Source organism: Rhipicephalus microplus, chromosome 7, assembly GCF_043290135.1.
Source record: "Rhipicephalus microplus isolate Deutch F79 chromosome 7, USDA_Rmic, whole genome shotgun sequence".
NCBI classification, from domain to species: domain Eukaryota; kingdom Metazoa; phylum Arthropoda; class Arachnida; order Ixodida; family Ixodidae; genus Rhipicephalus; species Rhipicephalus microplus.
In genome coordinates this window covers 6,565,688-6,581,294 of record NC_134706.1, presented here as the reverse complement: position 1 = coordinate 6,581,294, position 15,607 = coordinate 6,565,688, and the positions used below count along the sequence as shown (strand labels likewise).

Below are 15,607 nucleotides of genomic sequence, written 5' to 3'. Positions count from 1 at the left end.
TCTGGTGGCAAAGCTTGTATACAGGCCAAGGGCAGGCACACCACACTTCTGGGGACGGAGCTCGTGTTTGTTCTTATGTTTTAACGGACCATAGTGCAGTTTTTTTCAATGGGGCTCTGGAAGTAAATCCTGCATACAGCATTGACTGTGCAAGCAGCTGAACTGTATCCTGCTGTTTGCATTAGAGTGATGTACATGCTCTGACAGTTCTGTTCACTTTGATTTGACAGATGACGGAGCTGTCCGCGTCTGGCGCAACCACAGCTCGTCGAATCGTGAACTGGTGGCAGCGTTCCAAGCCCTTGGAGATGTTCCGATGACAGCGAGAGGTGGGTACTTTCAGTCATTTCAGCCATGTCTTGACAATGCTTGCTCCATCTTCAATGAGAAGGTGTGGATAGCCTGTGCTAGCCTGTTTTTAAAAAAGTGCTGCTTGTTCTCAGTAAAGCACTACTAAAAATGCAGATTACTTCAGCACTAATATACCGAGAGCACTTCTAACAGTAAGAACACTCCAGCGCAAGTGAACACAAAGAACATGGTTAAACAGTTCATTATTTTAACCATTAGAGTGACATTAACAGCATGCAAAACAATAATTTAACCCATGTCATAGATTATTACTAAGCTGTTATGCATCTGTTGAAATCATGCAGTATGCAATGTCCTGTTTTAAGTTGTAACAACCCACAATGATGAGATATTTCGAGACTTTTGTTTGACTTGGCCACTGCTCTCACATGTTCAAGTTACCAGTATTTCTGTATCGAAATGCATGCATTTGTGCAGGTAACTCATAGCAAGTTCATATGATCCACTGCTTTTAACAATTGGCGTTCTGTGATATTTTTCTTTGCATTAAAGACAGTTGATCTTTTCAAGGATCTGGCATGGTGCTTGATTGGGATCAAGAGACGACCACGCTCATTACATCTGGTGACGTCAAGGTCATCCGGGTATGGGACACCAACCAGGAGAAGAAAGTGCTGGTAAGTTCTTATGCTTGAGACGTTATTGGATGCCTGTATAAGGAGCACATGAGAGCACAAGGACAATGTACTGTGGAAGCTTGTTAACTAGAGCTTGAAGGAGACTGTAAGATTGTTCAAATTAGGTGGAGTTTGTGGTGTACACGTATCCCGAAGGACTACGGCCACCAGCGTGGGTCCGGTCTTAGCGAGCCGCAGGGCACGCGTTAACCGTCGCCGTGGCGAAACACGATACTGCTCAGAGTCGCAACACTTTATTGTGGCAACACCAAACGCAGTACAGCCCGTTGCAAAAAGGCGCGGCGGGAAAGCAAGTAGGCTTATCCACGCCACGGGCACAAAGTACTACACAGGGTGCCACGAGCACGTCTCCGCGGTAAAGGTGATCCACGGAGACACCGGAACAAAGGCCCGGTTGCTCGAGCGAGGGCAAAGGCGCTCGCGTTGGCTTCGGAGGGAGACGGGTCGGCGTAGCTAGGCCACGCACTAGGACACCGTACTGCCCTTCGGCCGTGAGTACGCAGCGGGGCAACAAAAGGTGAGCGTTCGCCTCGGGCGCGAGGCGCCGTCGGCGAAGCCCGACGAGCCCCGAGCGACGGGAGTCGCCGGACGGAAAAGGTGGCGTGGCTCACCGTTTGCAGTCCCGGAGAGTACTCACCGCTCCCGACGCAGCGCGCGAAAACCTCTCGGGAGGCTCCCCGCGCGGCGCCACAGTCAACATCCGCTACCGGGTGAGGGAGTTAAACATCACTCCGCCCTTCCCAGCGCGGCAGACAGCAAAGGAGGGCAGACATGTCGAGACATGAGAATGGCAGAAAAGGCGGCAAAGCCCGCGCAAAGGCAGCGGGCCAGCCTCAATTCCCACATGTTGGAATCAGCAGGCGGGTGCTGAAATAAACACACATGGCACCATATTAGGCAGGCAGAACCACAAGAAGTTACCTCTGCTCTAAATGTCACGAATTAGACGCATTACACGTTTTGTAGCAGGTGCGGCAGACGGCATGCATTTATATGAGCGGTGAACCTTTATGTCAAGATATATGATGTTCTTTATGCTTCAAAACACATCTATTTACGTTGCAGAATTGAAGCAATCAAAATTTTAAGTAATCAGCAATTTACATTTGGTTGCTGCAAACTATCTGTTGCGACTCTGTGAGCATTGTTTGCTGCCTGCCTATAAGCTCCAGTGCAGCGTCTGAAGTCTAATCTGCTGAGAAATGCCGCTGTTTCATTGTTTTGCATCACTAGTAAATTTGGTTTGGTTTGGTTTTGTTCGGCAAAACATTGTGATCACTCTGATCTGACTTCTGCGAAAGGAGATGAAAACCAGGGGCCCACAGTTCGAATTAATTGTTGTGGGTACTGACGCGTTCGAATTATCAAAAGTTTCCTCCATAGCAATACACAGAGTCGCGCTGGGACCAGGGGTCTGTTTGAATTAACATACTTTTATTATTCGGTGTATTAAAATGCACCATGACTCGTTTAATTGATTATGTGTAAGATACTGGTTGTGTGTTAATCACTCTGATGAGTGTATCAGCTGTTGTCCTCATACCTGTTGCTCTAAACATATCACACTGGTAAAGCGAGCCGCACCTGAGATGTGCCATATACTGTATTGCAGGACATGCCCACTGGTGTAGACTACCCCATCACAAGTCTCTCCATCGACCACGAGGGCTCTCTGCTTGTTGCTGGTTGTGGCGACGGGACCATCCGGGTCTACGACCGACGGCTACCACCTGCAGACTGGTCAGTGCTGTTTTTCGCTGGACTTGAGGAAATCTCTTGATGTAGTCCATGTAAAGCAGATTTTTGGCACATTTAGTATGCTATGCTTTAGATTACGAATGGTGTACATCATTTGCACCTTTGGAGCAACCTCATGAACTCGGCTCATCTTTTTCATTGGTCAACAAAAGATTGAGAGACGCCTGTTTTATAGTTGTTTTTTTCAGTCTGCATCCTTATTGCGCACCGTTTGTTTATCGTCATATTTGCCCGCACTATGTGGGGCTGGAACGAGGAAGTAGGGTAATGAGGAAACTTGAGAAAAAGTTGCACCATGCATTAGCGATGGAAGGGAAATTAATTGACACCACATAAGATCAGAAGACAGCGGAATGGGTCAGGGAACAAACAGGGGCATGAGGTATCTTAGTTGACATCAAGCGACAGAAATGACCCAGGACTGGCCACGTAATTCATAGGACATACGACCGGTGGTAAGTTAGAGCTGTGGAAAGAGGCACGGGAAGTGCAGACGAGGACAGCAGCAAGTTTGATGGAGCGAAGGAATTAAGGAGTTCACAGAGATAAAATGAAACCGACTCGCACCAGGCAGGGTAAATTGGAGATCATTGGGAGAGGCCCTTGACCTACAGTGGACATAAGATAGACTGAAAATGATGACGATGATCATATTTGCACGCACCTGTTTACTAAAAACCATACGGTGTTAGGTGACTGTGGCACGCTGACCCATTACAGAAACGATTCGATGTGTGGGTTTGTCAAGGCTCTCAAAATTGTATTAAGGGGGCAGACTGGTCTTAGACATTTTTGTTTATTTCTTCAGTGATCTTTATCAAACTGCACAGGGTTATGCAGTTTTTTCTGCCGATTTCAAATATTTAATTAGTTTTCCTGTAACTCACCTTGTTCCTGAGATCACTTCAGTTCACACCCTATTGTTTAAGGCCGCCATAGAAAAAAAAAAGTGCCTAATTAAAAGTGATATTTAGGAAATGAGAACATAGACTAATGACTATAGAGTGAAATTATGGAAGTTTTTTTTTAGGCCTTTATTAGCTATTTTACAGCAAAATGAACTATCCATTTTCAAAAGCAGTAGGAATTGTGTTACAATTGTGGTTAATAATTAATTAAAAAGGCTTGTGTTCTAAATTCTGCTCCCATACTTGCATTCTACACACATACATGTTTGCACTGCAGAGAGAATTATTATTGTACCTGCCCTGTCTGCAGAGATATTGAGGCCTCAAAATTGAATAGTCGTAAATTTACTTCTTTGAGAAAAATGGAAAAAAACTGAAAACACACAGTTTCTTCAAAAAGCAACAATCATTGTGCACATGTTTTGCAATCCTCATGAAGACGCTCACAAATTGGTAGTAGAGCTTTAGACACAGGTGCTGGCAAATCATAAAGGAGCCTCAAAGTCGGTTCCCCATTTTTTCGCAAGTTCTGCATGTTAACAGCACCAAGAATCTGGACAGTTAGAATGACATTACAAAAAAATTACTACTTCCTGGTGCATGAAAATTTGCAGAGATATAAATATACTTCCAGAAACCAAATATGTCAATTTCAAAAAATGAAATTTTCTGTCACTTTTTGGTCCCAAAGACCAGTCTGCCCCCTTAAGTAATAAATGTGTAAGCACTTCACCTGTTTAATTGTCTGATAAGGAAATCACGCACCTTTAAACTTGCTTGACTCCATACATCTGGTGCAACGCCTTGGAGGCTAGCCAGACCTCTTGCAGTGTATGCGTTTGCACCAATAAATAGTCCAGTGATTTTATTACGCGTAATATGATTTTTTTTGTTCTTGGGCTGAGTAATAACAGAAGATGCTTGTGTCTCAGATGCAAACAAACCCCATTGTACAGTTGTCAATTAGTTGTTCTGGGCTGCTTAGCATCTCTTCGCTTTCGCACTTCGTTGTTTCATTTGCAGCTGGTCCGAGTGTTTACAAAGACGAAAGCCAAGCACAAGGCGCACATACTCCCACATGTTGCTGGCAAAACTTCTTGCATAGCTTCCACAGTGTTGCACCTAGTGTCTGAAATAGTATAGTCACTTCGACCGCTTCTTCCTTGTGCTTATAGTAGCTCCATGCTTTGGTGTCCGTATAGCAGATTTTCTTGTTAGTTCTTTTTCTTGTTGTTATTGACGAGATGCTGATACGTACTTATGCTTTTATTTATATTCTTTGGCACAATAAAGTTCAATTCACAGTCAATTCTACGTCTGGTTGTCTCTGTGCCTTCTGTTTTCATTGAAAACGAGCAGGTAACGAAGCCAGGGAAGGTATAGAGAATGTTAATTGTACTGTCTTAAGGGTATTGTAGTAATCGTGATGTAGATGTCAAGCAAGTACAGTGCACAAAAAGACAACCTGTTACGCGCAGAGGCCGAACCTGCGAACTTCAGTTGCAGATGCCTGTGCAGAGACCGAAGGTCGTAGGATCAGTCTCTGCGAGCGGCAAGTTGTTTTTTCGACAGCCTCACTTTCTTCACATATATATCATGATTACTTCGATACCCTTAAGACAGTACAATTAGCGTTCCCTGTACTTTCCTTGGCTTCGCTATCTCTGGGCTGTATTAAGGTTGTGTCAAGCAAAAAAACAAGCCCTCGAAACTTTACCTCCTTCTTGTATACTGTCCTCGTCATTTGTGCTGCTCACCTACGATACTAACAGATTAAAATGCCTTGCAGTACAACTCTTGTTTGTTCCCTTGCCGACTTTGCAGCCGCATCATGACGCTTCGCGAACACAGCAGCTGGATTGTGAGTGTGCACCTGAACGTCCGAGAGCGTCGCATCACCAGTGGCTGCGTGACTGGCGACGTGCGCTTCTGGGAGTTGGGCCAGAGCTGCTCCACGCACACGGTTTCCACGCACGTAGACATGACTGCCATGGCCGTCCACCCGGTCTTCGACGTGTTTGCGTGGTCTGTTTTTTTTTTTTCATTTGTATCTCAAAACGTGGAACCTAACTATGCATGGGAACAAGTCACAGTTTTGCAGCAAGGGCAAAGCAATAAATGCAATCACAACTAATTGTAATGTTACAGGAAGTAACGATAGCTGCCCACTTCTTTTCATATGACTGGGTGTGATATGTTCATTTAAACTTGAGGTGGAGCGTTGTGGCAGTGTGCATTTTTTCTGGAGTGATGTATTCACGGTGTCATAGCAGTCCCAACCCCAATGTGTGTATTTCAGACAGGATTATTCTGAGCACGTCGATAGCTTGCTCCACTAGTAATAGCGAAGTAACAGTTGCAGGTCCGTATTATGAGTAGTGCGGGCGTGTGACTGCGTACGCTGCCAAAGTGCCTGTGCACTTTTTCCATCCACGTCCCGTGCCGGGTGGCCTTCTCTGCACTGAGGGAGCGATGTTCGCACTAGCGTCGCCAGGCTGAAGCACGCCAATGTAGACTGGTACAGACGGCGTGAGAGTCTCGCGGCGCGGATTTTACCCTCCCCCTTCACGCCATACTCCAATACTATCAGATACGGAGGCGCTTGGAACGTGCCGGCTGCTCCCCGCTGCTACGCCACTGGCTATGCCGGTCGTGTCGTGACCAGTACGAAGCCTCAGCGTGCTCCCTGGGTTTTTCCATCTGTGGTTAAAAGACACGCGTGCGCGTGTGTTGTGCAAGGTCTGTGTGAGCCCGTGACGTTGTGTATGCACATCATGAGTGCTTTTAGTTGCCGTCAAGTGAGCATGGCACTGCCGGTGCCCGCACAGAAGTGTCTGACATTGGAGCAGAAAGTTCAACTCATACACGAGGTGGAAAAAGGCCGGCAGAAGCCTGAAATCGCAAGACAATTCGGAATACTGCCGTCAACATTATCAACTCTTCTGAAGAATAAGGATGCCGTACTAGGTGGCTTCAAGGGGAGTTTCTCAGCCAAATGAAAGCGCAACCGTGTTTTTATGTATCCTGAAGTGGAAAGAGCACTTCTCGAATGGTTGAAAAAGGCTAGAAGTGCAAACCTTCCTGTGAACAGGCCTGCATTGACCACGAAAGACCAAGGTCTAGCTGGCCAAATGGGCAAGCAAGATTTTTAAGTGCACCAACGGTTGGCTTGAACCTTTCAAGAGATGGTATGGTGTTTTCAAAATTGATCGTTGGTGAAAGCGCAGCTGTGGACCGCGATGTCGTAGACGGGTGGTGCAAGCATCGGCCGAGTGCCCTACTTCAGCAGTACAAGGATAGACATTTACAACTTCTACGAGCTAGCAGTTCTTTACAAACTGTTGCCGAAACGCATGTTGTACACTATATTGGGCGGAACCTCATCAGGATGTAAACAAAGCAAAGAACGCATTACAGTGCTGTTCAGTGTTAACGCAACGGGGGAGGACAAGCTTCCTTTGCTGATACTGGGGAAAGGTGGCAAAGCTCAGGTCGACTAGCCGGCCAAATTAGTAGACATGCTTGGAGGCCCCGATGAGAAAGAAGAGCCACTAGACAAACAGCCTCACGAAATACCAACAGTGGCACGAATGCAGGGGAGCTTCCGTCAGTGCCTGTGGAGTGTGCGGGCAGCGATCATGACCTCATAATTCGCCTGAGGAAACTGAAGCAGGCACTTCTCGTGCCAAGCCGAAGCACCCTACAGACTTTTTTGTGTGTGAACACAGGTTTGTTTCACTGAATACCACTTCAGAGAAGTTGTCATGGCTCATTTAGCTGTACTTGCTGAGCTTTTATGGAGCAGTCGCGGATATCTGATTACTGCTTACATATAATTTTTTTGCCATCTCGCTGACTTCGTTATAACAACGGTTTACTGCATTCACCTATTCGTACATTTCAAAGACTTCGACATTTCTAATATTCATTGGTATATTCGAAGCGCTCAAACATTTGCACAGGCCTAGCTGTTTTGTTGTTTGTTTTGACAACTTAGAAACTGCTCTTGAAAACCCAATATATTGTCATAGAATACTTTGCATTAAAATGGGAACATGTCAACAATGTTCTAATGGATACCGTAGTTTGGTTTTGTTGTCATAGAATACTTTGCATTAAAATGGGAACATGTCAACAATGTTCTAATGGATTCCGTAGTTTGGTTTTGTTGTTTCATTGGCCCTTTGCATAACGTCAGTGAACCATAGGGTGGTAATGACAGTGCATTGTTTGCTGTTTAGTGGTTCAGCAAGCCAGCAGATCAGCGTGTTCAACAAGGAAGGGGACAACATGGGCTCCATTCGTCACCACGACTGGTTCATCAACCAGCGCGTTGGCCCTGTCTCTTGCCTAGCCTTCCACCCGTACAAGGTGAGCAGCTGTAGCACTGAACTTGTGGTTGCCTTCACAAGTGCAAGAGCCATGGGACTTGAGCAGAATGTCACAAATGACCTCGTTGACTCAGATCCATAAAAAAGTTCTAGATGTTTGGGCCCCACCCGCCACCCTCTTAACCCTGTGAGGGTCAAAGACGTATCTTTAAAACTAGGATGTTCAAAGCCTGTAAAACGCGCGCCTTTTTCGATCATTGTTCTCGCGTGGCATGTGCTACCACATTACATTAATGTAAGGATTTTTTTTCTAGCCCCGATGCCTCTCCGTTTCTTTTTTACCCTCTACTACAGCGGTGCACTGGCTAGTTTCGGTTTTGTACTTTGTCCTGTTCCCACTTACTGCGCCCACAAAATTGTTGGCTTTCTAGTTTAGAATCTTTCGAAAGGTGACATATTAGTTAGTGTCTCGTTAATTGCTCTTCAATACGTGATTACGCCTGGTTATATGCAGGCACTCGTTGACACAAACGATGCCACTGTGGTTGCGTTTCCTGTTTCAAGGACTCGTAAAAACTGCTTCGCATTTGTTAGTGATAAGGCAAATGCTTATTACATATTTCAGACTTGCTTACTATATATTTCAGACTTGTGTTTGCTTTTTGAATGTGCTCACAACTGCACGATTTTCCTCATTACGGTCACCCGTGCAGTTTGCTAGTGTTGTAGAAGTGCGCGCTGGTTGCTCAGCTGCAGAAGTGAGTCTAGCGGCAATTTCTCCGAATTGCCACTAGGCTTCCGCATCAGAATCTGATTCGGTAAGTGTCAGCCCATCATGCAAGGCGCTACTTACAACTTCATGTTCAGATGTTGATGTGTGTGCGACATCTCAAAAGTTAGCGTGACGAGATGGTGCTCACTGGATAAAAAGTGCCTTTCCTCCCTTTGTGCAACAACTCGATACCTCTTTACGCACTTATATTCGTAAGTCTCTGAACAACAGAGACATTTATTGCAATGCATAATTTTTAACGCTTTTGCAGGTCTTTTCAAATTTATCTTGCTGTTACTTACAAAGAAACCATGTGCATATAAAGATATTTTTGCAACTTTACGGTTACTCAAAAAGGTCTTATACAAGTGCTTCCGTAAATATCTTCGTCTGAGGAATCTAATTCAGCAACAAAAAAATACATGTTTTTGGGATGTATTTTGCAAAAAATAAATAAATCGACCCTTGTAGGGTTGTAGCACCATCATCATCATCATCATCATCATTTTCCTAGCTGCAGAGTTTCTGGCACAGCTCACGCGCCTGGTGGTCTGAATGCTACTGCCGCCACCACTCCATCTGGCCTTCAAAATAAAGCGGCAAAACAATGGCACGGCCACATGGTCCGCCGTCTTCTCGCGTTTTTCTTGCTAAAAATTAATGCTTTAACGTATACCACCGAGAGGACTTATTACGTCCTACCTTGAGCTGAGCCGCTCATTCCCATAAGCTGATCCTCTTCCCAATCCACCTCCGCTTTCTGAAAAAATCCTGTATCTGCCCCTGGTACAGTGGCAATGCTGACAAAACAGTGGGAATCACAAAGTGGCGCAGCATAGGTCTGCCAGTGATAGGCCAGCTACTGACACTGGCAAAATAATGATACTTATGTGATGTCAAGCGGCAAATTTTCCTCTCATTCAAATTGGGCAGCAGTGGTATGATGTACGAAACGTTTCTGCTCATGTCACATTTGCATGTGACTTCGATTGGAAGTTCAACCCCTGGAAGTTGCCCGACTGTGCTCTCTAAGGCACAAAAACATGTGGAAACTGTAGCTTGCAGAGACGCTTTGACCAGTTGTTCTGCTGTTACGAGATTGATTTGTACAGTGCAAGATACGAGACTGGCACGCACAGACAGCGCTGTGCTTGTGTGCCTTTGTCTTTCATCTCATATTTTGTGCTGTAGAAATAAATTAGTATGAATCACGACCAACTAGTCTGGCTGTATGTTTTGCCCTATTCGCAGATGTGCCTGGCATCTGGAAGCACGGACTCCATCATTGGAGTCTACACGACAGACCGCAAACACTGACAAAGACAAGAAGATCGTGCCTTATGTGACATGGAAAGGAGGCGCTATTGACGCATGTTGGCGTGCATGCCACTGTGTAACGTGCCATTCTCTGTAAATGTGGAAAGAGAGATGAGCGGTTGCATTGTTAGCAGGCAATGCCTGTTCTCCATTGTAAACTGTTCTTTTGTTGAGAGGGAGTCGAAAACTAATCCCGATATCTCCATCCTTCATTGATTTCTTTTACTATCAACACGTTGATTGCTTGTAGCATAGGTGCCGAGGTTGCTGCGCCCCCCTAGAATTCTTCCTACAGAGTGGCTGTGCCCCCCCCCCCCCCCAGAAATATTTCCAGTGGAGTGGCTGTGACAGAATGACTAAGCCCCCCTTCCTCCCCCCGCAATTTTTCTGGGAGGCAGGGTGACTGTGCGGCCACTTAAGCTTCCGGTGCAGTGGCTGTGCCCCCCCACATCCTGAACTATTTATGACAGGGTTGCTGTGCCCACCTCTCGGGAAGATGGCCCGAATTGACTTCCCATCCCTTTGACAGATTGAAAACTCAGCGCCTGTGGTCGGCGAGCTCCTTTCGAAGGCGCTCGGGTATATTCGTTACGTGCCCTACCTCCGTGCTCTCCCATTTTTGTTTCCTTCTCTTCCCTCTTTCTCACCTTTCTAGTCCCCTTCCCTAATCCTCCAGTGTGGGGTAACTAACCAGAGGTCTTTCTGGTTAACCTCCCTGCCTTCTCCCTTTTGTTCTTTCCTTCCAGCACCTATGGCTTGCAGTAGTTGCCGCGACAGTGATCTTTATTATGATTATTATTGGGGTATACAGGTTATGAGGCTAGCGTTGTAGTTAGCCACATTCTGCTTGTAAACTAGTGCTTGCAAAGTGATCCTTACGAGTCCTGCCCCTCTGGCACTAAGAGCTTAGCTAGGTTAATCGAGATGCCTGTCATTGTCGTCGAATGTTTGGTCGGCACGACCCCTTCGGTCGTGGAGGTTTTATGGAGTAGCTGCAATTTGGCAGTACCTACTAAGAAGTGTTTGCGAGAAAAAAAAAAATTCTGCGAAATGAGAGAGCAGCCAGGATTGTCGTGAAGTACCTGTCACGGACGTGCCTAGTCATAGAGCGGAAGCCAGTTTTTGTGCCAGCTGTTGAAAGTTGTTTTGACTTTGCTTCGAGTTGCGGTGTGGAAAGTTGACTCTAGGCTTGTACAAAGAATGTGACAGGAACTTTTTTTTTTTTGAGCTAGTAGGACTAGCCGCTTGATTCTTTACAAATGTACATAATTTTTTTTTCTAGTAATTAGTGTGTGTGTCAGGCAGCTTTCTTTATTGCTTTGAAAAAATGTTCATCGCATCAGTGCATATCATTTCTTACCGTGAGCTCGTCTGTAAAAAAAAAAGTTGCGCTGAATAGGAGAATTTGCCATTTTTCTGTTAGGTAAAAGTCTGTTAAAACTTGTTCTTTACAGCACTGTTGTTCTGTAACAGCATACTGTCATCGTAAAAGCTGCTGCACTTTTTTTTGTCGCTATCCTGAGCAAGAAAAGCGATTTCTTTTGTATGTCAAAAGCAGACATGTAGAATATTGTAAAGAACACAAACTCTTTGTGAAATATACGTAGTAATATCTCTTGCACGCAATTTGTTCTGTAAATAAGTGATGGTGCTTTGTACAACACAAATGGAAGAAAAATTTAAAAGTATATGTTGTTATGCAAATTACCATATTCACTTGATTGTAACATGACCATAATTATAGCCAAACCATGATTGTAATGCGAGGGGCGACTTTTCATTACGACATAGAAGAAGAAAAAAGAAATAAAACAAAATTAAAAGAATGGTGCACGTCATTGAACTTCTCGGACAACTCAATTTTCGGTAACTTTGGTATTCAGTTGTAATGCGACAGTAGACATCATATTGTGAAAATGTGGGAAATAAACTTGCGTTACATTCAAGTGAATACGGTATCTAAGACCCATGTGACATCCCCTCGCTACTGTTACAGAGACCACTGACGAATTGCTCATTGATTTAGAGCGTATCACGCGTGCATGTTAGCCCGTGGATTGCCTGCAAGGCATGAATTGAACAAATTATCATTGTAAAATCGCATTCTTGTGGCACGTCAGGCATTCCCATGTCACAACACAAACATCAAAATGCAGAAAAAAATGCGTGCTATGCCAACCAATGTTTTCAATGCAAATACGATATGTTTAAGCCCTCGCATAGCCTCGTTGCAATTAGAGGTTTGATGGAAGCTAATCTAGTTGAGACGAAACATTTGAAAGTCTAAGCGATTCGCACTATGCCAAACGAAGTTCTGTAGCATTTTGGCGTAAAATTTGTGAACAAGGCCTCCACAGTGCTCAGGTTTTGTCATTTTTTGTGTTTGTCTGTTTCTTTTTTATGCTTTATTGCTGAAATCAACGCACATCAACTTGCCAACTCTTTGATGCTTCTATACGCACACTAGAGTGTTTTGTATTTTCATTGAGAAATCAGTTTGAGATAGTATGCATTTTTTAACCCTTTGGTATCCTTCATCTCATCCAAGTGTGTTTGTATTGAACATTGGGTTTCCCCACGACACTATGTAGAACCCGACACATTGAGATGATTGCCCATGAAGCTTGGGTTCTGTTATCTCTCAAAATTTGGTTGTTAGTATGACTCTGTAGATATTAGTCTGTAAGTCAGAGGAACTGTCCATGCTGGAGTTGTGAAATTGTGTAGAATGCAACAGCTCAGAATTGTCCAGTGTTGCTTTTACTCAAATTAACACATGCACTCATAGACTTCAGTCTGCTATCGCTTTGCATTCTGTACTGATAGAAACGAGCCACTGTAGTGGGAAACACGGCATCTTATGAATTGCAGAAGCAAGAAAATACTGTTTCCCAATGTCAACAAAGTATTGTCCCAGAAGCCGATATGCTCGTACAGTCATTAACAATATGAAAGGGAACACTGGAATCTTATTCAAAATGTCAAGTGCAAAAGTGTTCATAGAAATAATCTTTCATGCGGAAAAGTACCCTTTTGTAAACCATTGCAACAGATTTGTTCATGCATGACCGGTAACTGCTACTTTAATTTGAAACTTGGTGTGCCCTTTCATATTGTACACAACTGTACAATGGCAAAGATTGTGCATTGGAAAATAGTTTTAATCGGAATGGCAGATGTATCCTCACAGCTTGTGTGCAGAAGTAAGATACCTGTGACATGTAATTATCCTCCTGCTAGCTACAAGTTGCTTCAAAAACATTTGATTAGACTGGCTATAAATCTGGAACGATTTTAAAGGACATCTCAAGAAATGGGTTAGGCACTAGCTACAGAGAATAAATTAAAAAAAAAAATTAATGAGAACCTAGCTTTCACTTGAATATGATGCAGTGAGGGTTAGCATGTGCAAATTACACTGTGTAAATTCAGCCAAAGGCCATAGTTCAATGTCTGTTGTGCACACTTCTGGTTCATATTTTGCTCAGCTCTTAAGTAAAATGATCAGCCCAGAAGATGAATCCTTGTTTTCTATAATTTTTTGATGAATTTTCTGGTTTAATGAATGCTTTCACAAGTGTGCAATATCAATATCACATTCAAGTGCGCCATTGTAAGCTTCTCACATCATCACGATCTCAACCGATGCGACGTATTTGCAATGATTTTTGTTGTCATTGTAATGTTAGCACTCATCACATAAAGTTGTTCTGTTCGCAGTCTTGTGGCTTTTTTTTTTCGGCTCTTAAGTTTGTGAACATCTGTTCCTGTAGATGAGGGTGGAGCCAAGACAAGCCTTCACTCAACGGAAAAATTACTTTAAAATAGTCAATCGTGACTCAATATAAGTGAGAACTTGTGTTTAAAAATGAAAAAAAAAATTAGCCCTTACATTTCCGTTTTCCTTCAATCATGACAGAATAACAAAAATGTTAATATCTGGTAAATCAAATGAGAAGCAGGAAACACAGACGCTGAAATCAGAATGCACGATTTTGTTTGCCACCTTTTTATTATTTGCTCTGTTTTTGAAGGAACATTAATGAAAAACAAGGATGTGGTTGTAATGCTATAAACTGTAGTTGTAATGCTATAAATTGTAAAACTGTAATGCTATAAGTTTCATCGTCATCAATTTATTATTAGTAGATAAAATCAAGGTTGAAGTTTCATTTTAAAATTTTGTATCGAAATCTTTGAGTGTGATGTAATAATTTTCAAAATGTATTTCTTATATTTTTGGATACTTTTGCTTTGAAGTTTCATTTTAAAATTTTGCATCGAAATCTTTGAGTGTGATGTAATAATTTTCAAAATGTATTTTTTATATTTTTGGATACTTTTGCGACATTGGCTTGATAGAATTTTCCAAAACTTTGTATGCTAGGTTTATGGCACCCACAGATGACAGTTTACTACATTTCTATCGAGTAGGAGCTATGCAAGATCCACTAGACGCCTTCAAAATTTACTACGTAAAGGTGTTTAGTACGGGAATGTCATGTTGGCGTCTCCACCCGCATTTTCTTCTCGAGGTTTTTCTAGCTTATGAAGCGTCGTGTCACGGTAACAGTGGTGTTTTCAGTATTCCAAAATTGTACTTTACTAATACGTGAGAAATCGTCTTGCTTTTTAGTGTCCCTCTAAGTACTCAACCCCAGATACCTTGAGCTACCCGCTTTTGAGATGTTCAAAGAAGGAAATGGTGCACCCTCAAGTCTAAAATGTGACCCTCATTTTAAAATCTTTAGCGAGCGTGGAAACAGGGTGATAGAATGCAAGATGTTAATTACCCTGCATGTAATTACTGTCATTGTACGTCAACCCAGCTTTTTTTTTTTTTTTTGAAGGCAAGCTAGAAACGGTGTGCTAGCTACCAATGTGCGCTAAATTGTCAACATTTTTCTGCACTTCACAAGACAGCAATCATGCTTCTCAATAATTACCTCTTGTATTGAGTTAATGTATAATTCAATGCCTTCCTGCCAAAAGATTTTAAAGCTACAGTAAGAAGAAAACGTTTCGTACTAGCAGATTACTTCTGCACAAAACCAAAAACACCACCCTTGCGGAGACACTTAAACAAATAAAAATAGAGGCATTGCAAATCTAAATTTACACTTTCAGATAATAATATATGGGGGTTTTATGTCCCAAAACCACAATATGATTACGAGAGACGCCATAGTGGAGGGCTCCGGGAATTTTGACCATTCGGTGTTCCTTAACGTGTGCTGACATCGCACAGCACTCAAACCTCTACCATTTGGCCTTCATCGGATTGCAACCTCCGCGGCCGGGATTGAACCTGTGACCTTCGGGTCAGCGGCCGAGCACCGTAACGACTGCTTTACCGTGGTGGACTGCCACTCTTTCAGGTAACCACTTAACAAATAACAGAATTTAAAGTACCTTATCAATCAAAGATTTACTCTTTCTCTTCTGAGTGAATTTAACTAAATGGAGGAAACAGAAAAAGGTGTTCGGCAAGAAATCTTCAGAACCATGGCA

At 43.4% G+C, this 15,607-nt stretch overlaps 1 protein-coding gene across 4 annotated transcripts in view; it reads left to right on the top strand.

Moving 5' to 3' along the window:
• Nucleotides 1-10,374, top strand: part of raptor (regulatory associated protein of MTOR complex 1) — a 51,318-nt gene extending 40,944 nt beyond the window's left edge. For 3 of the 4 annotated variants that reach the window (XM_075868527.1, XM_075868526.1, XM_075868525.1), the window contains 6 exons: nt 231-329; nt 883-989; nt 2,623-2,750; nt 5,501-5,701; nt 7,918-8,047; nt 10,031-10,374. In XM_075868527.1, coding sequence (XP_075724642.1) covers nt 231-329; nt 883-989; nt 2,623-2,750; nt 5,501-5,701; nt 7,918-8,047; nt 10,031-10,096 — 731 coding nt within the window. In that variant the 3' untranslated portion in view covers nt 10,097-10,374. Of the gene's footprint in view, nt 1-230; nt 330-864; nt 990-2,622; nt 2,751-5,500; nt 5,702-7,917; nt 8,048-10,030 lie in introns of those variants that run through there. The other variant, XM_075868528.1, reaches the window with a different exon arrangement.
• Nucleotides 10,375-15,607: the final 5,233 nt, after the last annotated feature.